Genomic DNA, 27,258 nt, shown 5'->3' on the forward strand with positions numbered 1-27,258 from the left:
AGCTAAACCATTCAGTGCTTTGTAAGTAATCAGCAATATTTTAAAATTTATGCGATGTTTAATAGGGAGCCAGTGCAGTTTTGACAGAACTGGGCTAATATGGTCATACTTCCTGGTTCTGGTAAGAACTCGAGCTGCTGCGTTTTGGACCAGCTGTAGTTTGTTTATTAAGCGTGCAGGGCAACCACCCAGTAGAGCATTACAATAATCTAGCCTTGAGGTCATGAACGCATGAACTAATTGTTCCGCATTTGTCAATGAGAGCATATGACGTAATTTAGATATATTTTTAAGATGGAAAAATGCAGTTTTACAGATACTAGACACGTGACTTTCAAATGAAAGATTGGTATCAAAGAGCACACCCAGGTTCCTAACCAACGACGAAGACTTAACAGAGCAGCCATCAAGTGTTAGACAGTATTCTAGATTATTACGTGAGGAAGTTTTTTGTCCAATAATTAGAAACTCTGTTTTTTCAGAATTTAGAAGTAGGAAATTACAAGTCATCCAATTTTTTATATCCGCTATGCATTCCGTTAATTTTGTGAATTGATAAGTTTCGTTAGGTTTTGAAGAAATATAGAGCTGAGTATCGTCAGCATAACAGTGAAAGCTAATTCCATGTTTCCTAATGATATCTCCTAATGGTAGCATGTACAGAGTGAACAGCAGCGGTCCTAATACTGAGCCTTGTGGTACGCCATACTGAACTTGTGATCGATGAGACATCTCTTCATTTACTGCTACAAACTGATAACGGTCAGATAAGTATGATTTAAACCATGCTAGTGCATTTCCTGTAATGCCAACATAATGTTCTAATCTATTTAAAAGAACGTTGTGGTCGATGGTGTCAAATGCAGCGCTAAGATCGAGTAACACTAATAGAGAGATACAACCACGATCGGATGATAAGAGCAAATCATTTGTGACTCTAACGAGAGCTGTTTCGGTACTATGGTACGGTCTAAATCCGGACTGGAAATCCTCGCAGATATCATTTCTTTCAAGAAAGGAACACAGTTGTGAGGATACTGCCTTTTCTAATATCTTTGACAGAAAAGGTAGATTCGAGATCGGCCTGTAATTGACTAATTCTGAAGGATCAAGTTGCGTTTTTTTAACAAGCGGTTTAATCATAGCCAGCTTAAAGTTTTTTGGTACGTATCCTAGAGACAAAGACGAATTAATGATATTAAGAAGAGGATCTATGACCTCTGGAAGTATTTCTTTCAGTAGCTTAGTCGGTATAGGGTCTAACATACATGTTGTAGATTTAGATGATTTAATGAGTTTAGTAAATTCTTCCTCTCCTATAGCAACGAATGAATCAAATTTTTCCTCAGGGAGACTACAATGCACTGCCTGATGCGATACTGTAGTAGACGGTTGCATAGTTATAATTTTGTCCCTGATATTATCAATCTTATAAGTGAAGAAGTTCATAAAGTCATTACTGCTGTGTTGCTTGGAAACTTCGGTGCTTGAAGCTTTATTTTTCGTTAGTTTAGCCACCGTTTCAAATAAATACCTAGGATTATGTTTATTTTCTTCTAATAGGGTTGAAAAATAAGCAGATCTAGCAGCTTTTAAAGCCTCTCTGTAAGTAATTGAGCTCTCTTTCCATGAAATGCGAAATACCTCTAGTTTTGTTTTCTTCCAGTTGCGCTCCATTTTTCTGGCTGCTCTCTTAAGGGCCCGAGTGTGCTCGTTGTACCACGGCGTTGGACTATTTTCTTTAATCTTCTTTAAGCGCAACGGAGCAACTGTGTCTAAAGTGCTGGAAAAGAGAGAGTTAAACGTTTCTGTTGTAATATCTAGTTCTTCTAAGCTATCTGAGATGCTGAGATGATGAAACTGATTAGGAAGATTATTAATAAAGCAATCTTTAGTAGCAGAAGTGATAGGTCTCACATATTTGAAACACGGAGTCGGCTTTGCAGCCTTGGCTAAATGCAAATTACACGAGACTAGATAATGATCTGAGATGTCATCGCTCTGCTGCAGAATTTCAACGGCATCCACATCTATTCCGCGTGATAATATTAGATCTAGAGTATGATTACGACGATGAGTAGGTCCTGACACGTGTTGTCTAACTCCAATTGAATTTACAATGTCTTTAAATACCAATCCCAATGCATCTTTTTCATTATCGATGTGTATATTAAAATCACCAACAATTAGTACTTTATCTGCAGTCAATATTAATTCTGATAGAAAGTCCGCAAATTCTTTGATAAAGTCTGTATGGTGCCCTGGTGGCCTGTATACAGTAGCCAGCACAAATCTCAAACGTGATTTATCGTTTACACTATATATTTTTACATTAAGCACCAATGCTTCAAAAGAATTATATTTAAAACTTGATTTCTTAGTGGTTTTGAAACTATTACTATAGATTACAGCAACACCACCCCCTTTGCGTTTCAGACGAGGCTCATGTTTATAACAGTAATCTTGCGGGGTTGATTCATTTAAAGTAATGTAATCGTTTGGTTTTAGCCAGGTTTCTGTCAAACACAGCACATCTAGGTTATTATCTGAAATCATATCATTAACAATGAGTGCTTTTGAAGTAAGCGATCGAATATTCAGCAACCCAAGCTTTAGCATTTGCTCATCTGTATTATAGCTGTTTTTTATTTGTTGAACATCAATTAAATTTTTAACCTTAGTTGGGTTTAAACGTTTTTTGGATTTCCAAATTCGGGGAACAGACACAGTCTCTATATGATGATAGCTAGGTGAAAGAGGCTCTATGTGATGGGATTTATCTGACCTTGGTGACGAGAGGCCGCTAGCAGACAGTCGGTTTAGCCAGTCTGTCTGCTTCCTGACCTGAGCCCCAGATTGTCATGTTTGAGCTCTAAGACTATGAGCCATATTACTAGAGAGAAGAGCAGCACCATCCCAGGAGGGATGAATACCATCTCTTTTCAACAGGTCAGGTTTGCCCCAAAAACTTTTCCAATTGTCTATGAATTCTATATTATTAAGCGGACACCACTTAGACAGCCAACCGTTAAGCGAACACAATCTACTAACTATCTCATCACTCCTGCGAACAGGAAGGGGGCCAGAGCAAATTACAGTCCTTGACATCGTACTTGCAAGTTCACACACCTCTTTAATATTAATTTTGGTGATCTCCGACTGGCGGAGTCGAACATCATTAGTGCCGACATGAATAATGATCTTAGAGAATTTACGATTAGCATTAGCCAGCACTTTTAAATTTGCTTTGATGTCAGGCGCTCTGGCTCCCGGCAAACATGTGACTATGGTGGTTGGTGTCTCTATTTTCACGTTCCGTGTAATAGAATCGCCAATAACTAGGGCACAATCATTCTCAGTGGGTGTTTCACTGAGCGGGGCAAATCGATTTGTTATGGTAATCGGAACGGAAGAGTGGTTTTTAGATCCGCGACTAGAGCGATCCCTCACTGTCACCCATTTGCCCGGCTGCACAGGCTCTACTTCAGCCAGAACCGACTCATGTAAAGTGTTCACTATTCTATGCGCATCCAAAACATCTAAAGCACTAGCACTCTTACTATCCTCAATTAAAGTTTGGATGCGTGTTTCTAATTCTGAAATCTTCTCTGTCAACCTAACTGTCTCCTTACATTTATCACATATAAATCCTATATTGTCGACAGAGAAGCCTATACTAAACATGTGACATGAAGTGCAAGTGACAATAACAGGACAAGACATTACTCACCGTGTTTGTTGAGTGATTCTTACTCACCTGAGCTTTTTATGAACTCAAAGGCGCGGACGCGCGAGAGAAAAATAAATAAATAAAATAGCTGAGCGCACGGGTGGCGCGTTAACAGGCTAGCGAATTACTAGCGTTTTGTGCTAGTAGTACTAATAACAAAAGCTAGCGATGTCAGGTTAATCTGAGATGTTGGGTAAAATGTAGTAGTATAAACAACTAGAAATGGTAGTAAAATGATGGTTCAAAACAAAGAAATATATGGCTAAGACGGAGCTTATCGCACCGAATCAAACAAACACACTCACAGCAGGCAGCGAGGCAGACAGGAGCAATCGATCAGACAGGAGCAAGATACAGTGTAAAACACATAAATTAACACTTAATACCTTAATTGACTCTCCTAATGCAGTCCCTTGCAAACCATGCTGGGAACTCCAGGTCCACGGCCCAGGGCTGCGTTTAGCATCATAAGCCTGAAGTAGATCGTAGAGCACACGGGGAAAGATGTTGGCAGTTTATGTTAATGTCTAATGTTCAGTTCTGTTGGACATTTCGAGTTGTTTCTGTTATTGAATGTTGTGTTTGTGCTGAAGAGTAGCGCTTGTGCTCAGACTGTGGACTCTCAGTGTTTTATACTCACTGACATCTGACTTTATATAGTGATTCATTATATACAGTGTGCATAATGATGAACAACACTGTTAATCCAACTAAACTCAGTTATTTTCAATAAACTCCATTAAGTTGTATAGATAATATTGTAGTGGCAAGTTTTACAGGGACAAGCAACACTCACATTTTCTCCACATTAAAGTCCAGTTTAGTAAGAGATATTAGATTATATTATTATATTACATGTTTACTAACATCATAATAATGAATAAAGTGTGTGAAAGGTTTGATATTGTGTAGTTTGTGATCCTCCATCAGCAGCTGCAGTTTCTCTCAGCTGTATCAGTGCAGTCACTGTGACGTCTGACTGACAGAGGTTTTTGTACGACTCTTTATCACTGTGTGAACACATATTTACTGTTGATCCAGTGTACACTCTGACAGTAATAATCTCCTGTATCTTCAGTCTGGACTCCACTGATGGTCAGAGTAAAATCACTGCCAGATCCACTGCCACTGAATCTAGATGGAGTTCCAGTATTACGGGTTGTTGCATAATATATGAGGAGTTTAGGAGCTTCTCCAGGTTTCTGTGAGTACCAGGCTAATAAATGATAACCACTAGCCACATACACATTACTGCTGGTTTTACAGTTTATTCTGACTTCTTCTCCTGGTTGAACTGCTGGTATTGATGGACTCTGAGTTACAGTGATCTGTCCTCTACACTCTGGAAGAAAACACAAACACAAATTAGAATGATATATATGATGATATGCAGTATATGATGAATATATTTCACATATTACGAGAATTAATAATCATTATAAAAACTGTATTACACAAACCTTGAATAAACAGTGCAATGGTCCAGATGAAGATGTTGATTGTGTTCATTGCTGTAGTTTAGTCTTGTGTGATGATGAAGATTGTGTTCTGCTCTCAGTCATGAAGTGTTAAACTCACAGCACTATAAACACTCTCAGAGCACTGAAGCATGTGCTGACAATGCAAAGTGACTCTCTCTATTTAAATCATTATCCTGAAGACTGTAGATCAGTCACAAACACATTATCAAACAACTTCCTCATGTTGAGAAATGCTAAGCTATTATACACACATTTCTGAAAGTCTATTGACAGAATCATACATATTATTGATTCAGTCATTATTAATATTTACATTGCACTTATTTAACAACTGACGAGGAAACTATTGATTTAAAGACATTAATATATATTAACCCTCTACTGCAAAACATTTTGATGGCACATGATAACAATTATTCCACATAATTTCTTGGCTCATTTGGGAACATTTTATTGATTTATTGATCATTTTCCCTCCCCCGCCCTGTTGGGAACTTTTTCCTTCTTCAAAGCAGACCAGGAGACGCTGGGATCGCGTTCAAACAGAAGTTCTTCTTTATTGAGCGTGGCTGCGGTTCGTCCAACAATCTCTAACTAATGTAACTTTACATGGTATCTTATAGGCAATTCAGTGGGCTGTCCTTAAAACCTTACACACAGCCTTAGGGAAGACTACTAAATCTTTTTTCTAAAGACAATAGAGGCAATTACCCCCAACTGAGATAATGGTACCCCCCAAATTGTATAAACATCAAATGGTCACGAGAACTAAGACTGTAACATTCACACAGTTCAACTCTTAGTAGAAAGATCATAGACTAACAAAACCCTTCAAACGAAACTGTTAAATCTAATCAGTAAATGGATGCCCTCATGCTCACCTTGAATGCCCAATACAGTATAGTTCACCTTAGTTTTTTTATGTGATGTTATGTAAGGAAGTAGGATCAGCAGATCTAAAACATATTCTTAAATTTGTAATCCTACAGCCCCAAAACATTTTTTTCTGCATCAATGGTACAGAATCATAGAGAAAATCATCATGATATAATACTCAGAGAGCAATAAAAAAAATCACAAATCTTTTTCAAAAATGTCAAGAAATCATTAAGTAAAAAGAGAAAAACACTTGAAACACATTAATTAATATATTTGATTTGATACAGGCATAGGTTTGTATCATGACTGATATATTTGATTTGATACAGGCATAGGTTTGTATCATGACTGATATATTTGATTTGATACAGGTATCAGGTTTGTATCATGACTGATATATTTGATTTGATACAGGTATCAGGTTTGTATCATGTCATATCATGTACTTGATGTAATGAGATTTCACTCCGAGTGAAGCAGTTCTTCTCTGCTGTGAAACAGAGGTGTACGTTACACTTTTTGCGAGGCATTTTGCAACAAACGCCTTGAGCTCTTTTAGATGAAGTGTGTCGCGGGGCGAGCACACAAACACACAAAAAACACAGAGCAAGTAAAGGATATAATCGCCGGATAGCGAAGCAGGCAGGGATGGCTGAAGGAGGCGAAGACGGCCGGCTTCCTCAGGCTGAATCCTCGGCGTGCTGGTCGCTTGATTCGACGGCGGCGGCGGCTTCCTCAGAGTCCAGCGATGCGGAGAGCTTCGCTGAAGAGACAGAAATCAGTGAAACACAGTGTTGCCAACTGTTTTCAAAGGAAAGTAGCTAACGCCTCCCCTAAAAGTCGCTAAATGTCGCTAGATGACGTCATACGTCAATTAGCATATTCATGACGTCATCGCGGCATACTTGCGTTAATTAAGTTAATTAATAACTTAATATTTTCTTTAATAAAATTAATTTCATTGGACTTCACCATAAATTGATTTTACAGCTCATTTTAAAAGTGTATATCAGACGTGTCAGCCGTGACCGGCCCACGCCTGCAGCAACGGAAGAACAAGCCCGGGCAAATCCTTCACTCTCGTCTCTTCCAGCTTCCAGAAGTTTATTCCAACAGGGTTTTCCACGGAGCCGGATAATTTATACTTCACGTACCTCATGTGAGTAACTCTTTGTATTGTTAAAAGTTAGATTTTACCCTAATTAACGTGTTTGTGTTGCGCAATCTGCAAAAGTATCGCTCTGTTTCCTACAAACTTTTGCGACCGCCAACTTCGAATGTGCTCTATCTCAAACAGTTTGTTAACTTGAGCTCATACTGTATAAATCTACATGTGTGTGCGTTGGATAAGTAATGCTGTCTTTGTATGATAGTTCAATGTTTCAGAGGTGTTTGTAACTTCTTCAAAAGCATTGTCTTGGCTTCGACAGAGTTTGGCAGTGGACTCACGGACACACAGATGCACGGACACACACGAAGCCACAGCTAGCTGAGTGATTATCGTCGGTTGGAGATTAATGTGCCACTGAAGGAAGTGTTGCCAAGTCTCCTGGTGTGGCAGAATTTAAGGAAAGATGGCCTGCCCTCTTCCAACCATTCCTGTTAAGTGACTTATCATTCAGTTTTTCCTGACACTACTCACTTCCGAGAACTTTTTGGAAATTGTGACTTGGACATGAGGTAGTAGATTCACTTTTTTGCTTTGCATAAAGTTCAAATGTTGCTAATCTTTAAACCCCCTTAACAACCCCTTCCCCATCACCCCCAATTTTGGCAAGTGCTGCATACATGAAATGCCCAAAATAAAAAGGTTGCTGCTCATAAGTAATTCTGAATAGAAACATAACACACATACATTTAGAAAGCCAACACTTGAGAGTTTATAGTTCAAGACTCAAAATTAACCAGACTGTTATTAATATTGAGATATATAAGCTCAAACATATTTTGAACTAAAATAATCTGGGATCACCAGTGATCCCTGACTGGTAAGGGGTTTTAAATAGCAGTCAAAGATTCGCTGTCCTACAGGTGAACGAGGAGTTCTGGAGATGTACTGCGGTTCCCCTGGACGTTTATGTCACAGCTGGACAAGCACAGCCCAAAGCTCCTCGAGCTCTCGAGGGCCAAGAGGAGCAACTGGTCAACGCTTCAATAACTTGTTGATGGAGCTGATACAGATTGGGCTAAAGTGGTTACAAAGTTAAAATGTACAATATTAATCAATTGAGTAGTTTGATTTTCAATTATCTTGCTTATCTGGGTGTATTTTTTTTTTTTTGTTAATTAGACAGTTTATTTTTTCTAAATAGTCTCAATTGTTATTACTATTATTATATTATAATGAATAATAAAGATAAACTAATACAGACCTACAGTAATGATGGCATTACAGGGTTGGAGTGAATTTACCAACAAAAATAATGTATTCATTATTGTTGTATTAACTAGGACCCAAGTGCCAGTGCAGTGAAGAAGAGAGATGTCCCTCTGAGATGAGACGCCTCTTTGAGTGTATGGGAGAGAGTGGACAGGAGCTCATCTCTGATTACTGGCTCGGTCTGGTGAACTGGTTTAAAAGAACCCCAAACCTTTGAACAATAGTGTACACACACACACACATAAGTGTGTGTTTTTTATTTTATTTTATTGAAATACAACATATCATGGCTATATGTTGTCTGTGTTGTTGGAAAAGCTTAGTTACAATAGTTGACGTGCAATACTATGGAAGGACAGATCACTAACAGACACTGCAATGGATTGTCATTTTTATGCCTTCTACATAGTTTTAATTATATCTTTAATTATATTAGAATACAGTTGTAAATGCAACTAAAACAAGACTAATGTGTTTGTCAAACTAGAAAAAATAGAGAGAGAAAACAAACAGACAAACAATCTTTCCACTTATCTTGTTGTTTTCAACATCTTGTTGCCGACCTGACCGGCAGTCTCAACTGTACCTTTTGGACACAGGCCATCACACTTCTTACACTTCCGAACTCCACCCTCATCCACCTCATAGGTGCCAGGGCTGCATGTTCTCACACATGCCCCATGGTCTGTCGCGACATAGTTACCTGAGAAAAACATCAAACCATCAGTCATTCCAGAGTCGTTAACCACAACCAACCAGCAACACAATCCTAATGCGTCAAATCATTCTGTCATAGTTATCCTGCTTTCTGAGATGTTATTCAGAAACCAGAGTTTGAGTTGCAGGCTCACGATCCACACCAGAGTGATTCTCTTTACCTGGACTGTGTTGTTTATATTTTAACCCTGAATACCTAAAACATTCATCTCCAGAATGCAAGAATTCAAGACCTAACAGCTGAAATTGCATGAAAGATATAATTAGAATCTGATTGTGTGTTTCAAGTGAAAAAAAAACTAATAAATAAATAGCAGGTTTTGAAGATTCGTGTCTCAGCCTGGCCTTACGTGGGCATTTCTTGACACAAGTTGCCCCAAAGCTGTACTTCCCGTCGGGGTTGAGAGCGAGCTGGTGGGTGTCAGGGTCGTAAAGCATGAGCGGTGGACATGCGTCCTTGCATGTTCCTTCATCCTGGAAGTCCTTACAGGCCTGCAGAAAACAAACAGCATTTCCCATGAGGCAACTCGTCCGAAATCATCTTCATTGCCCTTGAGGTTACATTTACTGCAGCTGTGCACTTCATTGGTAATGAATGTTTCACTGTAACAAATGTTTCCAGCTGCTAGATAACTTCTAAAAGGTTTCTTGTCAAACCTTTTTTTCAAAGGCTTATATGTTATATAGTACACTATAGTGCAAAAGTTTTTAACAAAAAAAAAGAATATTTTGAATATTCAGCAAGGATGATTTTTATCAAAAGTGATAGTAACAAGATTTAAAATGTTACAAAAGATGTGGTTACACTATATTCTACAGTATGTGTACTATAGTGTACTGGCAGTGTACTTCCCCAAGAAAGTACTGGTAATTTAAGGTAACTACATGGGTTAAGGTTAGGTTTAGGGCAAGGTTCAAGGTTAGAACCTATAGTTAAACCCAGTTATAGTTATTGCTATAAGAAGTGCAAAACAGGACTGTACCAAAGATTTCTATAGATTTCTATTTAAAAAAAAATGCTGCTCCTTTAAATATCTATTCATCAAAAATATCACGGTTTCTAAAAAAAATATATATAGCAGCAGTATAGCAACTGTTTTCAACATTGATCATAACAAGAAATGTTTCTTGAGCAGCAAATCATCATATTTGAATGACTTCTGAAGGATCATGTGACACTGAAGACTGAAGAAATGATGCCGAAAAGTCAGCTTTGATCACAGGAATAAAATGCATTTTAATATATATTCAAATAGAAAACAGTTATTTTAGTTGTTATTAACACATTCAAGTGGCTGTGAATTTCTCACATGTTGAGTCATACTGCTATTGTTATTCACACTAGTTCAGTTCATAAATACCTAACCTAATTAACTAACTGTATTTACGCTCACATATAGCATACAGTATGTGGTAAACGAGCAAACATTGAATGGTTGGGAAATGAATCTAACGCATCTGCACATGTGTTTCTCACCAGGCAGTCGGTTGGTTTGGGTCCAGTGCAGCCAGCAGCACAATGTTCATTGCAGCAGTCCATAGGTGTGGGTCCCTTACACCTGCCCGAGCACTGCTCCGCACAGATCACCTTAGGGTGTACTCACACTAGCCAGTTTGAACCGTGCCCGAGTGCGTTTGACCACCAAAGCGCAGTTCGTTTGACTAGTGTGAGTGCTCCGAACCGTGCCCGGGCGCGGCTCGATTAGCCGGCCCTGGCCCGGTTGGAAGAGGTGGGCCAGAGCACGGTTCAGTTGGACTCGGGCGCGGTTCGCATGCAGTGTGAGCGCTAACCGTGCTGGAGCACGGAACAGGACGCGTGACGCAAACCTCCTCATACGAGCAGCACGATTACGTGAAAATTTTCGTGCCACAAAGGCGATAGATCTGTTTAACAACAGGCTGTGAGAGGGCTGTGGACCAAACGACTCAAAATTATCCACAAAGTAAACAGAGCGATGGACTCAGAGCGATGCGCCGCTCTTCCTGTTTATCCCGAAACCGTCACACCATAATGACGTAAGCGTGCTCCGGCACGAATGCTGAAACCCTATGTGAGTGCAGGCCAGTGGGGGAGTGGGGAGGGGGGACAATCGTACTCGGGCCCGGTTCATGGCAACCGTACCTAGTGTGAGTACACCCTTAGTCACTAGATTCAGAGAGAGAAGAAACTTCAGAGATGCTAACAGACAAGTAGGGGTCAAGTAGTGTTCTTCGGCAGTCGTGAAATATAAGTCAAGGATCAACTAAACAAACTAAAGAGGAGCATTTAAAAAAAAAAAAAAAAACTACTCAAAAAAGCAGAAATCCTTACAGAAATCCAAAAACTGTCAATTCACTGTATTTTGTGCATTACTAACCAGTACAGCATGAAACAAGATAACCCAAGTTTAAGATAACCGATAACCATCTTATTACTGAACCTCTTATTACTGAAAACATCCATAAATGTATCAGTTTTAGCCATATTCTCACAATAATTACAATTACCAAAAAAAAAAAGAAAAAAGTTTCTGACATGAGCTGTAAGTGACCAATCACAACAGACTGGGCCATCTGACCAATCAGAGCAGAGTAGACCAATCACAAGTAGGGTGACCACCTGCTAATAAGCCCAAGGGGGGACAAGGGGTATGTTTCTGAGGGACAATGGGGGACACTGCCTGGCACGGCGGTGCCCCCACCCCACGGGCAGACTCACTGATAGTGGTTTACCCATTTCTAGCACATACCACCTCATACCATTACATGGTATATTAATAATGCCCTATTCCCCTAAACATGTGTAATTGCTGATGTATGCTCATGAATAGGCCAACCAATGTGTATTTTTTTTCTAAATAAAGATTCATAATATTTTGAACATTCAATGAATTGACAGATGCACTTCCACTTACGATTTACTATTTAATTTTATTTATTTTTCATTACAATTTATTCACTTTAAATAAATTATAATATAAAATTATAGGATTAACAGGAATTGTAGTTAAACACCACAGGAACAGTTTTAAAAAAAAATACGATTGACATCGTAGCCTATTCCCCTCCATGTCCGATTGAGAAGGACGTTTTGCAAAGGTCACAAAAAGCCCTCTCGGTATCCCCCTCAACACCTTTCAGCCACAAATATTCATTTTCCCAGTCTTTCTTGTACCCACACCTTCTCTTTATAATTAATGATGGCGGTGCCTCTCAGACAGTCTCTTTCTCCATTTTTCGAATTGGAAAGCGCAGATCTAAAAGTTTCTTCCCATTGTGTCTGGTATGCGCGTGCGTGCTCTGTCATGACAACAACGAAAAAGTTGATGACAACCCAGTTAGCAGTTCAACTGAGGGGTTTGTGTGGCAACAGTAGCGTGCTGAACTGTCAAGTAATGTTCGTTTGTCTGCTTGGGGCTCGAGGATATAGAGCGACCAACCTTTTTTTTAGCAAGCATAGATTATGCGTGACACGGTCTCAATTTGCGGGACGCATGAATTGGGTTTCAAACGCTGTGCGCGCACACGCTACGCGGGACGGGTGGTCACCCTAATCACAACAGACTGAGCTATCTGACCAATCAGAGGAGAGTAGACCAATCACAACAGACTGAGCTATCTGACCAGTCAGAGCAGAGTAGACCAATCACAGCAGACTGAGCTGTCTGGCCAATCAGAGCAGAGTAGACCAATCACAACAGACTGAGCTATCTGACCAATCAGAGCAGAGTAGACCAATCACAGCAGACTGAGCTGTCTGGCCAATCAGAGCAGAGTAGACCAATCACAACAGACTGAGCTATCTGACCAATCAGAGGAGAGTAGACCAATCACAACAGACTGAGCTATCTGACCAGTCAGAGCAGAGTAGACCAATCACAGCAGACTGAGCTATCTGACCAGTCAGAGCAGAGTAGACCAATCACAGCAGACTGAGCTGTCTGGCCAATCAGAGCAGAGTAGACCAATCACAACAGACTGAGCTATCTGACCAATCAGAGGAGAGTAGACCAATCACAGCAGACTGAGCTGTCTGGCCAATCAGAGCAGAGTAGACCAATCACAGCAGACTGAGCTATCTGACCAGTCAGAGCAGAGTAGACCAATCACAGCAGACTGAGCTGTCTGGCCAATCAGAGCAGAGTAGACCAATCACAGCAGACTGAGCTGTCTGGCCAATCAGAGCAGAGTAGACCAATCAAGACAGACTGAGCTGTCTGGCCAATCAGAGCAGAGTAGACCAATCACAACAGACTGAGTCAACTGACCAATCAGAGCAGAGTAGGCTATCAGAAAGGCAGTGTTTATAGAGACTGAATCTTCAAATAAACTGTTTTCAGAGCCAAACTTTTGAATAGTAGTGTAAAGTATCTGTGTTCCCAGTCTCTAGCTTTTAAAAGGTTTCTGTGTTTTTGTTGTTGTTGTTGTTGTTGTTGTGTTTTTTTAAACACTTCTACATAGAATGTTTTCACAAATTTACTAAAAAGCCTGAAAGTAGGAAGAACATTCAGATTCAGTTACTCGAGTAGTTTTTAGGACCACTTACTTGTTTGGCAGTTTTGAGGGCCAGGGCCCCAACAGGAACCATTGGGACAGCTCAGGTCACACTTCTCACCTGCGGGAGGTAGAGTAGAACATTCTTAATCAACGTGCAAAATTAATTAGTACCATTTAATATGCGTGTATATTTAAAATAATAATAATAATCTTGAGGGACTTACAGGATCCAGCCAAGTTTGGTGCCGGCTTTCTGATTGTAGGCTGGGTCTCCATGTTCAGAATATCAGTCCACTGGATGGTCTCCACATTACATAAATAACGGTTACTGAAAAATTTTATTCCACCCTTCAGTATTTCTAGGAGGGAAAATGACAGTGTTTGAACAATGCATTTATGTACTGTATGACGAACTTCACTTAGTGACAGTTGAAATTTAGGTCTATTATTGTTTTCCAAATATAACTTTCAGCACTAGGCATGGAGATTAATGAATGAGGACTTCCGGGTTAAGGATGCAGTAAGACGTGTGTGTTTTAGCTCCGCTGACTTTCACTCAAATTTCATCAAAACAAGACAACAAAAAGTCCGAAAGGGATCTCAAAGCCTTTATAGTGTTGCATACGTCCAGTATAATTTGCAACCTGCTTTTCTAAATGCCGTCGAAGAAACAAGGAAAGAAAGATGCTGCTGAGGGAGAAAGTTCGACCGCGTGCGCGGGCGAGACGGAAGAGGTCTGCTCAACCGCGAGTAACGTTAGGCCTAATGACCCTGTGCTACTTGCAATTGAATCACTCCGAGTGGATTTGGGCAAGGTTAAAACTGATATTACAGAGAGCTTGAAAGGAGAGATGGCGATGCTGGAGAGGAAAATTGATGCGAAGTTTGATGTAATGCAGTTAACCATAAATGACCACCGTACAACTCTCGAACACCTTGAACAGACCGCTACGGCCTCGTCAGATGCTGTTACGAAACTACAAGCCAAAGTTAAGAATCTGTCCGAGGAGGTGTCAGCACTAACGGAGAAGTGCATCGATCTGGAAGGCCGTTCTAAGAGACAAAATATAAGAATCGCGGGAGTCCGAGAAGGTTTGGAGAGCGGTCAAGGTGCCAGAGAATTTGTAGCTAAACTGCTCATGGAGGTGCTTGGACTAGATGAACTTCCTGTTCTGGACCGAGCGCACCGAGCTCTTAGATCCCGACCCGAGGACAGTGAACCGCCGCGCCACTTCATCGCTCGAGTGCATCATGGCCATATCATGGAAAGCATCATGCGCAAAGTGTCATCACAAAGAAAGCTAACCTTTAACGCTCGCTCCATCCAGATTTTCAGAGACTACCCTTCGGCTGTGGTCAAACTTCGAGCGGCCTTTGCCAGAGTACGACAGCTCCTTCGGGATAAACCTGGTGTGAAGTTTGGCATTCTGTATCCTGCGAAGCTGCGGGTGACGTACAGTGAGGAAGAGAAGCTTTTCACTGATGCGAACGAAGCATGGAAATTTGCAACCGAGCAGTTTGGGGCAGGAAAGTAGAATTTGAACAAGAACTCGAGAAGAATTCCTGTTGTTTTGTTGGAAGTTTCTTTAATTAGCGGACTAACGTTAGATGCTGGACCGTTGTGAAGTCTTTGAAAGGTAATATGCGGAGGTGGGCTTTTCTTTTCTACGTTTTATTTTTTAGCTTACTCTTTTCTTGCCTACAACTTCGTGGAAAGTTGTGCTGTACATTTGTTTCTGTAACAGCTAAACATGTTCTGTTATTATCTAATGTTTTGTTGGGAGGGTGGGTCGGTGCTAAAGGTTTCCACGGTAACAACTACCAGTGTAATTGGTTGGAGCAGTTTAGGATGTCTGTTATAATCACTGTTTATGTTTAATAATCTAAATGCAAAAGGGGCTTCACTGAATTTTTCAACCTGGAATGTTAAAGGACTGAATGAACCAGTTAAGAGGGGGAAAATACTATCTCATTTAAAATCACTGTCTTCGGATATTATGTTCCTGCAAGAGACTCATTTGAAACGCACTGCCCACGTTAGACTGAGGTGCAAGTGGATTGGACAAATATATCATTCCAATTTCTCTGCCAAATCTAGAGGCACAGCTATCCTTATTCGTAAAGGGGTTCCGTTTAAAAATAATCAAACTATTTCAGATAAAGAAGGGAGATATGTGATAGTTGTTGGAGAAGTATTTTCTGTGCCATTGACATTAGTCAATGTTTACGGACCAAACTGTGACAAACCTGAGTTTTTTTAAAAATTGTTTGACTTAATTCCTGATATTTCAGATACAAATCTCATAATTGGGGGTGATTTTAACTGTGTCCTAGACCCGTATTTGGACAAATCCTCCTCCACAAAAATAGTTAGTTCCAATTCAAGTAAATTTTTGAATGCATATATAACCAATTCTAATATGTTTGATGTGTGGAGACTTCTCTATCCGTCGGATAGGGAATACTCTTTTCATTCCCAAGTCCATAATGTCTACACCCGAATAGATTATTTTATTCTGGATGCTAAACTTTTGCCCCAGGTATGTACGGCTAAATATCATAATATTGTTATCTCCGATCACAGCCCAGTTACTTTTTCTATTCAATTAGATAATATGGAGAAACCACAAAGAAACTGGAGGCTTAATTCTCATTTACTTACACATAAAGACTTTATCAATTACTTAAAACAGGAGATAAAATCATTTTTTGAATTCAATGACAAGCCTGACATGTCTATAGGGGTGATATGGGACACATTTAAAGCATACATTAGGGGCTGTATTATTTCCTATCAGGCATCTCAAAGAAAAAGAAGTAGAGCTGAATTAGAGGTATTGGAAATCAAAATTCGAGAATTAGATATTGAAAATGCTAAACATCCATGTATTGAAAAATATAAAGAAATTTGTGCACTTAAATACAAATTGAATCAAATTCTCTCTTCTAAAATTTCAAAATCCTTTCCTTATGTAAAGCAAAAATACTTTGAATTCGGTGATAAACCTCAGAAACTTTTAGCTCGACAACTCCGTAAAATTATATCTGAACGCACAATATACAAAATTAGATCAGACACAGGAGAAACTCTCACTTCTTCTAGGGATATAAATACTAGGTTCCAGACTTTTTATGAGGCATTATACTCATCCAAAGGATGTATAGACCCCTCAGTTATGGTTCAGTTTCTAGACCAACAGAATCTTCCCTCATTAAATCAAGAACAAGTTGACGAGTTAGGTGCAGACATTACTATTAAAGAAATATCAGATACTATAAAATCTCTAAAAGGCTGTAAAACTCCTGGTCCAGATGGATTTTGTAACGAATTCTATAAAGCCTATAATGATCTACTTTCACCTTATTTATCTAGGGTTTACAAACAGGCTTTTATAGATCAATCCCTGCCACCCTCTCTAGATGAGGCAATTATTATTGTAATCCCCAAAAAAGGAAGGAACCCAGAGGAACTGGGTTCTTATAGGCCGATCTCACTACTAAATACAGATCAAAAAATTCTGGCAAAAGCCTTGGCACATAGATTAAACAAAGTAATTAGAAATTTGGTGCACCCAGATCAAACCGGCTTCATACCAAAACGTAACTCTTTTTCTAATCTTAGGCGTCTCTTCAACATAATGTACTCCTCCAGAGGCCGGGCACAAGATTTAGCCATTCTGTCACTGGATGCGGAAAAGGCATTCGATCAAATTGAATGGCCTTACCTATTTGAGGTACTAAAGAAGTTTAATCTTGGAGAAAATTTCATTGCAATGATTAAATTGTTGTATTCTAGTCCATGTGCAAGAATTCTCACAAATCAAACAATATCCTCTCGTTTTAATCTATATAGAGGTACAAGACAGGGTTGCTCGCTGTCACCACTTTTGTTTGCTTTAGCGATTGAGCCCTTGGGTGAGGCCATTAGAGTCCATTCTGGTATCAAAGGTTATAAAACCAGAAATACTGATAATAAATTAGCGTTATATGCAGATGATATAATTTTATTTATTTCTGAGCCCAATAGCAGCATTCCAAATATCCTTAATTTGATTAATTTATATGGTACATTTGCAGGATATAAAATTAATTGGGAAAAAAGTGTGTTGATGCCAGTCACCATCAAAGATTCTTCTTGGCTTCATCACTTGCCCTTTAAGGTTGCTTCAGAACAATTCACATATCTAGGAATAGAGGTGACAAAAAAGTTTTCCAATTTAGTTGAGGCTAATTTTCATCCCCTGTTGGTTAAACTTAAATCCATGATCAAGTTCTGGAGAACTCTTCCCATTTCTCTTCTGGGCAGGGTAAATGCAATTAAGATGATATTTCTCCCACAATTTTTGTACATGGTACAGAACATTCCTGTATTTCTGCCCAAATCTTTTTTCAAAAAATTGGACTCTATACTGGTTCCTTTTGTCTGGGACTATAAAGTCCATAGGATTTCTAAGCAGCACCTATGTAAATCCAAGATACAGGGTGGGCTCGCCTTACCTAATTTTCTTTACTATTATTGGGCGGCAAACCTGAGGGTTTTGACTACATGGATAGATTCTACTATGTTAGGGGAGAGCTGGCTGATGCTGGAACAGGAGGAATGCTTCCCTTATTCCATTAACGCAATACTTCTATCACCCACAAGTATAGCTAGTTCACTTTATAATCACAATCCTGTTATTCATAATTCTATTCGTATTTGGAAACAGTTAAAGATGCATTTTAAATTCATCCAGATGTCTTTTCTGCTCTCTATCTCAGCTAACCCCTCCTTTTGCCCTTCGACGTTAGACAATGCATTTGAGATGTGGAAAAATTTAGGGCTACGAAGTATAGGGGATCTATATATTAATGGAAAATTTGCTTCCTTTCAACAGCTGTGTAAGAAATATAATATTCCTTCAAATAATTTCTTTAGGTACCTTCAAATTAGAGACTTTGTGAAGTCTAACATTTCTAATTATGTTACTGCCACGCCTATGTATCTGGATGCATTTTTGGAAAGACGTCATAGAGATGGTAATACCATCTCCTCTCTGTACAAGGCTTTAGAACAGGTGACAGGTCCTTCGATGGAGAAAATTAAATCGGCCTGGGAAGAGGAACTTGCAGTAGAAATTTCTAGTGAAATGTGGGAACGCAGTCTTGAACGTATCCACAGGTGTTCCATTAATGCAAGACATTGTCTTATTCAGTTTAAAGTGCTTCATAGGCTTCATTATTCCAAGTTTAAACTGAACAAAATATTTCCAGAGGTGTCTCCATTATGTGACAAATGTCAAATTTTAGATGCCAGCCTGTCTCATTGCTTTGTAATGTGTCCAAAATTACAAAGTTTCTGGGAAAAGATTTTCCAGGTTTTTTCAGATACATTGAACATATGTTTTGAACCAGATCCTATGTTAATTATATTTGGAGTTTCGGAAGAGTTTTTTAGACTTACACTGGTACAACAACATTTTGTTTCGTATGGTTTAATTTCTGCAAAAAAACTTATTCTTTTGTTTTGGAAGAAAAAGGAAGTTCCAACGATTAAACTATGGCTAACAGAGATGACTGGTACACTACATTTAGAAAGAATTAGGAGTGCTCTAAAAAACAAGATTTTGTTATTTGAAAAAATTTGGTCCCCTTTTATTTCTTTTCTGCAAGCTAGTGATTAATGTTTACTATGCCTTCATAACCTGCTTTTACCACTGGATAGCACCTTTGGGTTGAATTTTTGGGTGGGTTGTTATTTATTTGTTTTATTTTGTTTTCTTTCATTCTTATTTGTCAGGATGTTAGTTTTATTTGTTTGCATAAAAAAAGTGTAGTTACAAATGATTTTCTGCTGAAAGACCAAATAAAAACATTTAAACCAGGAGATTAATGAATGTTATTCCCTCTACAAAACAAATGTGCGAAAGACACACAGGTCAGTTAGAAGCGTTAAAGTTAAAGTGTTATTCTCATTTGGAAGAAAAAAAAAAAACTAGGACAAAGAACACTTTTATATAACCACATACCAGTTAAGCTAGTCAGTGGTAACTGGTTCACGCCTTTTCCGATGCTGTCGCCTTTTCCGATGCTGTTGTCGGAGTTTATTAGGACGGTCAAGGCATATCTGTCTTCATAAAGGGAGTGGCCACGAATGATGCGCAGATTCTCAAGGGGAATGCTGGGAGCTGAGTTGAGCCCAATAAGAACATACCCACCAACTTCTTGGATGCTCTAAAAATCAGAAACATTACACATAAAGCTCACTAACATCCATCACTAATACTATATAAAGAGTTGTTATACTGCATAATTCAAATATTGTTGAGGCATCTGTCATGAAATACAAAATATAATAAAACATTGGTATATAGATGACTTACAATAACCAAACAGTAAGATAACAGTAAAATAGCACTGAACGTAGTGTTTGTAAACAGATATATATATATATATATATACCATACCCTGAGAAAAGACAAGTCGTATTTTTCAGTCAGATATGTGATTTCCAGGTTTTCCAGAACCACGGTGCAGTTGCTGTACATTTTTACCAGGATCTGATAATGTTCATCCACTGTTCCCAGAAGGGCCAGTTTGATGTTCGTTCCCCGACACACTTAAACACACACAGAGAAAGAAAGAACAATTCAATCCACTGGGGCCTTCATGGAAAAAAGCATAATAAAACTCAAATTCCAGTAGAAGCAAAAATGCTTTTGGTTTCTTTGTGCAATTTGTTTAAAACCTCCCAGCCAAATTATTTTTGAACATAATTTCAAACACATTGGGAATCAGTTCTCTTACGAGAGTTCTCTCGTACTGCGTTTGAATAAACGCTGCGGGAAAAGTCTCTTTTCACGAAATACTGAAGCAAAATTATCCTTAATTTTCATATTTGTAAAACGCATTGCAGCAGTGCACAGCCATGGCGAGACGGCTCGCTCACTCATTGGCTGTTCTGCGGCAACTGCATGAGCCTATCGAGCGAGGGCTGATGCAACATCAGACCAATGAGAGCGCTTCGCGCGCTCCTCGTCACATCCCGCCGAAACGGGTGTGGCCATCCCCTATAAAAGGAGCTCGAGTAGGCTGATTCAACTGATTTTCATCTCTTCAGCGAAGCTCACGCATCGCTGGATCACGAAGAAGCAAGCGTCGTCGAGGCAAGCTTTTCAGCGGGACGAGCCCTTGAAGCCGCTGGCCTTCGCCGCCTCTACTGCCGTACCTGCTGCGCTTTCCGGCGCTTCATATCCTTTTACCTGCTCTGTTCTGTGTGTGTGTGTGCAGTGTTCCCTGAACACTCACCCCTAAAAGAGCCGCGTCTTTATCAAGATGCCATCCTGTGGCTCGTGCCGAGCCCCGCTCACCGAGGGAGACCGCCACGTTATTTGCGTCTCCTGTCTGGGCGAAGATCACGCAGCGCTCGCGCTCGCTGACGGCGGCTGCCCTCACTGCGAGCTTTTGCCGATGGTGACTCTGCGGACTCGCCTGGCACATTTCTCCGAGCCTGCGCCCCCCGCCGCGGTGCCGCGCCGCAAGAAGCGCCGCTCGCAGCGGGCCCCGGAACCCTCTTCCCGACAAAGCTCGCCGGCTCGCCCGCCAGCTTCGCCGGCTTCCCCCGAAGCACTTCCCGATGCTCAGCGCCCGCAGTCTGCCGCCGCTTCATCTGAGGAAGTTGTTTCTGAAGTCGAGTCGGTCGAAAAGGATTCCTGCTCTCTGCTAGCTTCAGGCAGTGAGGACTGGGCGAGCTCTGCGGACCTCACGCCTCCTGCCCGAAAGCCGTCGGCTAGAGCTAGCATCGAGAGGGAGCTCATGCGAGTACTCGCGTTGGCCGCGGCGAGCCTCGGCCTCGAGTGGTCTGCACCGGAACTCCCCTCGCGCACCCGGCTTGATGGTAGCTTCCTCCCTGGTGAGCGCACTTCTCCTGTGTCTAAGCCCGCTCCGTTTCTTCCTGAGCTTCATGAAGAAGTGGCGAAGGCCTGGAACGCTCCCTTTTCTGCACGAACACGTTCGTCTGTATCCCCAGCATTTTCCTCCCTGGATAATGCTCAGGACCGAGGCTACCTCACTCTGCCGCCGGTGGAACAGGCGATAGCAGCCCACCTTTGCCCGCCCTCTGCTGGACGGCGGACTAAGCCAATGCTGCCGTCAAAAGCCTGCCGCATGACGTCGTCGCTGCTCGCGCGGATCTTCTCCGCCGCTGGGCAGGCGGCATCGGCCCTGCACACCATGGCCACGCTTCAGGTTTTCCAAGGCGATCTCCTCCGCAAACTGGACGAGATGGGACCTGAAGCTATCTGCATCACGGACCTGAGAAGCGCGTCGGATCTCTCCCTCCGCGCTACCAAGGCTGCAGCACAAGCCATGGGACGCTGTATGGCTTCCGCTACCGTAGCCGAGAGGCATTTGTGGCTGACGCTCACGGAGATGGCTGATGCAGAGCGCAACGCGTTCCTCGACGCCCCGCTATCCTCCGCTGGCCTCTTTGGATCTTCTCTCTCCGAGTTCGTGGAGAGATTTTCCGAAGCCCAGAAAGCGTCACAGGCATTCAAGCACTTCCTGCCGAAGCGCTCCAGTTCCGCAGCGGGCCGTGAGAAGCAGGCCCCTCGGAGCTCACAGCCTCAGCCCCCGGCCGCCCCCTCACAGCGACAGCAGCGCAGCTCACGCCCTCGCTCTCGCTCTACCAGCCGCCGCCCCACTCACCGCGGGCCGCGACCAAGGGTTGTGTTGAAGCCGGAAGCCCCAAAGAAGTCCTAGCACGCCTAGGAAAGCGCAGGTGTGTAAGCCCCGTTGCGACCGGGCCCTCACCAAAGCGCACCGCTGTCTCAGTCCCAGGAATTGCGACTGCTTCAGCGTTCTCAGCAGAGCACAAGCCCGCACAGCTGCCCGCTTGCCTGCACACAAAAGCCGTTTTTACGGCTACCCAGATAAATCCCGAAAAGAGTGTATTTTCTGGTGTCCCGGCCAAGGCCGATGGTGCTATAAATGTAGTGTTGATGCCCACTTCCCTGTGCCCATCCCTACACACAAGCACAGCCCTGCACACAGGGCCCGTACTCATAAGATCGACGCAGTTCGATCGCGCCACAAACATAGTCAAAGTGCCCACTTCCCAGTGCCCACAAACGCTATGTCTGGCAAGCCACAGGCTCCCTGTAAAAACGGGACCTGTGAGCGCCCGCTCTGTTCAAGCAGACAGCGCGGCCAAAGCAGTAAACGTGCCCGGTCCCCGCCCACGTTCACTTGTAGGCTGCATGAGTCCCATGAGACCTTCTCAGACCTCCCTCGTTCAGATAAACACTGTAGCGGGGTCGAGGATGAGCGTGTTGCCCGCTGTATTACGCGCGCTCCCCGCCTCAAATGTCACAGGCGTAACGCCTATGCTAGCGCGCCCCGAAGCGCCGCCGTCGCACAGCGAACGGAGCGCGCTTCGCATCCAACCCCTAGCCGGCCATGCAGACGCATGGGCCGCGCTTCCAGGGGTTTCGGACTGGGTGCTAGACATTATAAAGAGAGGCTTCTCGCTACAGTTTTGTCGGCGCCCTCCACGCTTCACAGCGCGCGTCGAAACTACGGTGAATTCAGAAGTAGCACACCTACTTCGCGCCGAAATATCAAAACTGTTGAGCAAAGGGGCGATACAACATGTATCCCAAGCTCAAAGCGAAGGGGGGCTATACAGCAGATACTTCCTAGTCCCCAAAAAGGACGGTGGTATCAGACCCATACTAGATCTAAGACGACTAAACAGAGCTTTAGTGAAACGCAGTTTCAAAATGCTCACGACCAGCAAAATCCTCGCGCACATTCGCCGAGAAGACTGGTTTATGTCGATAGATCTAAAGGACGCGTATTTCCAAATACAGATAGCGTCACGCCACAGGCGATTCTTGAGATTCGCCTTCGAGGGTCGGGCATACCAGTATACAGTCCTGCCATTCGGCTTGTCCCTGGCACCCCGTACATTTACGAAGTGCATGGACGCAGCGCTCGCCCCCCTCAGACTCAGGGGCATGCGAGTGGTGAACTATTTGGACGACTGGCTGATCATAGCTCAATCACGATCTCAGCTCGTGGAGCACAGAACCATGTTACTCGGTCACCTCGAGAATCTTGGTATCACGATCAATTGGACGAAGAGCTCCTTGAACCCCAGCCAAACTATTTCGTTTCTGGGCATCGTTCTGGACTCTCGTTCTATGACGGCGCGGCTGTCGCAACAGCGCGCGCTGCGCATACAGCACGCAGCGAGGTCCTTCCGCTGCGGTGCGATTATCCCGCTCAAACGTTTTCAGAGGATGCTGGGCCTCATGGCCTCAGCATCATCAGTTCTCCAGCTGGGCCTGCTTCGCATGCGCCCTCTGCAGTTCTGGTTGAAAGCGCGAGTGCCACGCGGAGCGTGGGCACTCAGCCGATTGCGCCTCAAAGTCGATCAAGACTGCGCAGCAGCCCTGAGACCATGGGCGGCGGGCGATTGGTACCGTTCAGGTGTAAGCCTGGGGACTTCCTCGAGAGTGAAAGTGGTGTCTACGGACGCATCCACCTCGGGATGGGGAGCGCTGCTCGAGGGCAGGCCGTTCTTTGGCCTCTGGTCAGAACGAGAAAAGCTCCATCATATCAACTGCCTGGAAATGCTAGCAGTTCACAACGCGCTGACGCGCTTTTGTCCCCACATCAAGGACCAACACGTCGTAGTCCGCTCGGACAACACGGCCGTGGTGTCCTACATAAATCGCCAAGGCGGTCTCGGTTCCAGTTCCCTTTACAGGCTGGCCGAGCGCCTCCTAATATGGGCTCAGCGCAACCTGAGCTCGCTGAGAGCGGTGCATGTGCCCGGGACACTCAACCTGGGTCCAGACAGGCTGTCCAGGAACAATGTTCCCACGGGCGAATGGTCTCTACACCCACAAACAGTCCGGCTGTTGTGGCAGAGATTCGGCAGAGCGGAGGTGGACCTATTCGCGTCCCCAGAAAACGCTCATTGCCCCGTGTTCTTTTCAAAGAACGACAGCGCGCTGTCCCACAAGTGGCCGCACTGCCCGCTATACGCGTTTCCCCCAGTCTCCCTCCTACCTCAGGTGCTGGAGCGAGTCAGGGAAGTGAAATGCCCAGTACTGCTTATAGCACCGTTCTGGGACAACCAAGCCTGGTTTCCAGTCCTGATGCAGTTAGCAGACTCCGCTCCATGGCCAGTGCCATTGAGGAGAGATCTCCTCTCGCAGGCCAGGGGCTCGATTTGGCACCCACACCCAGAGCTGTGGTCCCTTCATGCGTGGACGTTCAACGGTTACCCGTTAGCCTCACGGATGGAGTGCTGAACACCATCACTCAGGCTAGAGCGCCTTCCACCAGGCGGCTTTATGCCTCGAAGTGGTCGGTTTTCTCCAGCTGGTGTACAGCTCGGGGCCTGTCACCCCTCGATTGTGAGGTGACGGAGGTTCTCTCCTTCCTACAAGAGCTGTTGGATAAGGGCAGATCCCCTTCCACGCTCAAAGTTTATGTGGCGGCTATCGCAGCGTGCTCGACAGCAACGCCAGGCCAGTCACTGGGAAGGAACGATTTAGTCATCCGCTTCCTCAGGGGAGCTAGGAGGCTGAATCCCCCCAGACCTCCCTCAGTCCCGGTGTGGGACCTTTCTACGGTCTTGGCAGCCATGAAAGGCCCCCCCTTTGAGCCTATCCAATCTGTTAGCCTCAAACATCTGTCTTTCAAAACGGTGTTTTTGATGGCCCTCGCTTCGGTGAAGCGCATAGGCGATCTGCACGCGCTCTCTGTGAGTCCGACGTGCTTGGAGTTTGGGCCCAATGACTCCAAAGTCATACTCAAACCTAAGCACGGCTACGTGCCGAAATCCCTCAACACTCCGTTTAGGGCTCAGGTTATTTCCCTGTCTGCCCTGCCGGGGTCAAACGAGGAAGGGGACTCGAGCTGTCTTTGCCCCGTTAGGGCTTTAAGAGCTTATGTGTCCCGCTCCGCTGCCTTCAGACAGACGGAGCAGCTCTTTGTCTCGTTCAGTGGACGTTCCAAGGGAACGGCTGTTTCGAAACAGAGCCTGTCCAGATGGGTGGTTGACGCCATAACAATGGCTTATACTACCAAGGGCCTTCAGTGCCCGTTGGGCATTAGAGCGCATTCCACGAGAGGCGTTGCCTCATCGTGGGCCTGGTCTAGCGGGATTTCCTTACAGGAAATATGTACGGCGGCGGGCTGGGCCTCGCCGTCTACATTCATAAGGTTCTACAACCTAGAAGTTCCCGCCTTGCAGGCCAGGTTGTTTTCGGTTTAGCCGTATCAGCTGTCTACCACGACACTGATTTCGCAGGCGCACAACGCCACCGAAGACTTCGCCGCACTTGCAAGCCAAGTATTTTCGGCGTATTCGAGTCAGCTGTCTAAACACGGCACTGATATCGCAGACGCACAGCGCCGCCGAAGTTCTCTGGGCAGAATTGTGTAAGACCCATGTTTTCCCACATTAGCCAGGCTCCCTCCTGCCTATGTGATGTTATATCGCGTCTAGAACGCACCTATTTGGGCGAAAGTGTGTAAGTCCCACATTTCCCACATTAGCCAGGCTCTCCCTGCCTATGTGACGTTGTATCGCGCTTAAGGGCGCATCCATTGGGCGAAATTACGTAAGACCCACATCTCCCACATCAGCCAGGTTTTTCCCCTGCCTATGTGGCGCTGTTTCGCGCCTAAGGGCGCATATATCTGGGCAAATTTGCGTAAGACCCACATTTCCCACATTAGCCAGGCCTTCCCCTGCCTATGTGATGTCATACCGCGTCTTAGGACGCAGCTATCTGAGGGTGGTTGTCCCCCCCCCCCCCCTCCAGACTCTCCGAGTCTACCGGGTGATTATGCACTGTATACCTGGACTAGCTTCCAGTGGTCGGTGTTTTCTCATCCCAGCACGCACGGCGTCTTACAAGTGGTTCCCGCAGCGTTTATTCAAACGCAGTACGAGAGAACTCTCGTAAGAGAACGTACTCGGTTACTAACGTAACCTCGGTTCTCTCTAGAAGAGGGAACGAGTACTGCGTTCCCTGCCGTGCGCGCGGTTCGCTCTGGTTCGCTTCGGCGATGAAAACCAGTTGAATCAGTCTACTCGAGCTCCTTTTATAGGGGATGGCCACACCCGTTTCGGCGGGATGTGACGAGGAGCGCGCGAAGCGCTCTCATTGGTCTGATGTTGCATCAGCCCTCGCTCGATAGGCTCATGCAGTTGCCGCAGAACAGCCAATGAGTGAGCGAGCCGTCTCGCCATGGCTGTGCACTGCTGCAATGCGTTTTACAAATATGAAAATTAAGGATAATTTTGCTTCAGTATTTCGTGAAAAGAGACTTTTCCCGCAGCGTTTATTCAAACGCAGTACTCGTTCCCTCTTCTAGAGAGAACCGAGGTTACGTTAGTAACCGAGTACGTTTTATTCATTCAATAATACAGTAAGACATGGGGTCAGTAAGATATTTTAAATTAAAGTAAAATAATTTTATTGAGCAAAGATGCATTAAATTGATCATAAGTGACTTTTATTAGGCTATGTTACAAAATATTTATATTTCAAAATAAATGCTGTTTTTTTTTTACTTTCTATTTATCAAAGAAT

The 27,258-nt window shown here is 43.3% G+C and overlaps 2 protein-coding genes across 2 annotated transcripts in view; both read right to left on the reverse strand.

Moving 5' to 3' along the window:
- LOC311283110 (uncharacterized protein) overlaps window positions 1–27,258 on the reverse strand; it is a 790,474-nt gene that overhangs the window by 233,311 nt on the left and 529,905 nt on the right. Inside the window, exons 16-18 of the mRNA XM_084397300.1 lie at window positions 20,110–20,261; window positions 19,672–19,876; window positions 13,888–14,022 (exon numbers count right to left, since the gene is read on the reverse strand). Of these exons, the coding sequence (XP_084253426.1) occupies window positions 13,888–14,022; window positions 19,672–19,876; window positions 20,110–20,261 (492 nt within the window). The remainder of the gene's footprint in view (window positions 1–13,887; window positions 14,023–19,671; window positions 19,877–20,109; window positions 20,262–27,258) is intronic.
- Window positions 5,745–10,774, reverse strand: LOC311283112 (epidermal growth factor receptor-like). The gene is made up of 4 exons (XM_084397301.1): window positions 10,665–10,774; window positions 9,538–9,679; window positions 9,057–9,173; window positions 5,745–6,853 (listed from the first exon to the last, which is right to left on the reverse strand). Exons 1-4 carry the CDS (start codon window positions 10,725–10,727, stop codon window positions 6,771–6,773), a joined length of 405 nt encoding a protein of 134 aa, XP_084253427.1. The 5' UTR covers window positions 10,728–10,774; the 3' UTR covers window positions 5,745–6,770.

This window comes from Rutilus rutilus, assembly GCF_951802725.1.
Source record: "Rutilus rutilus genome assembly, chromosome: 23".
Lineage (NCBI taxonomy): Eukaryota > Metazoa > Chordata > Actinopteri > Cypriniformes > Leuciscidae > Rutilus > Rutilus rutilus.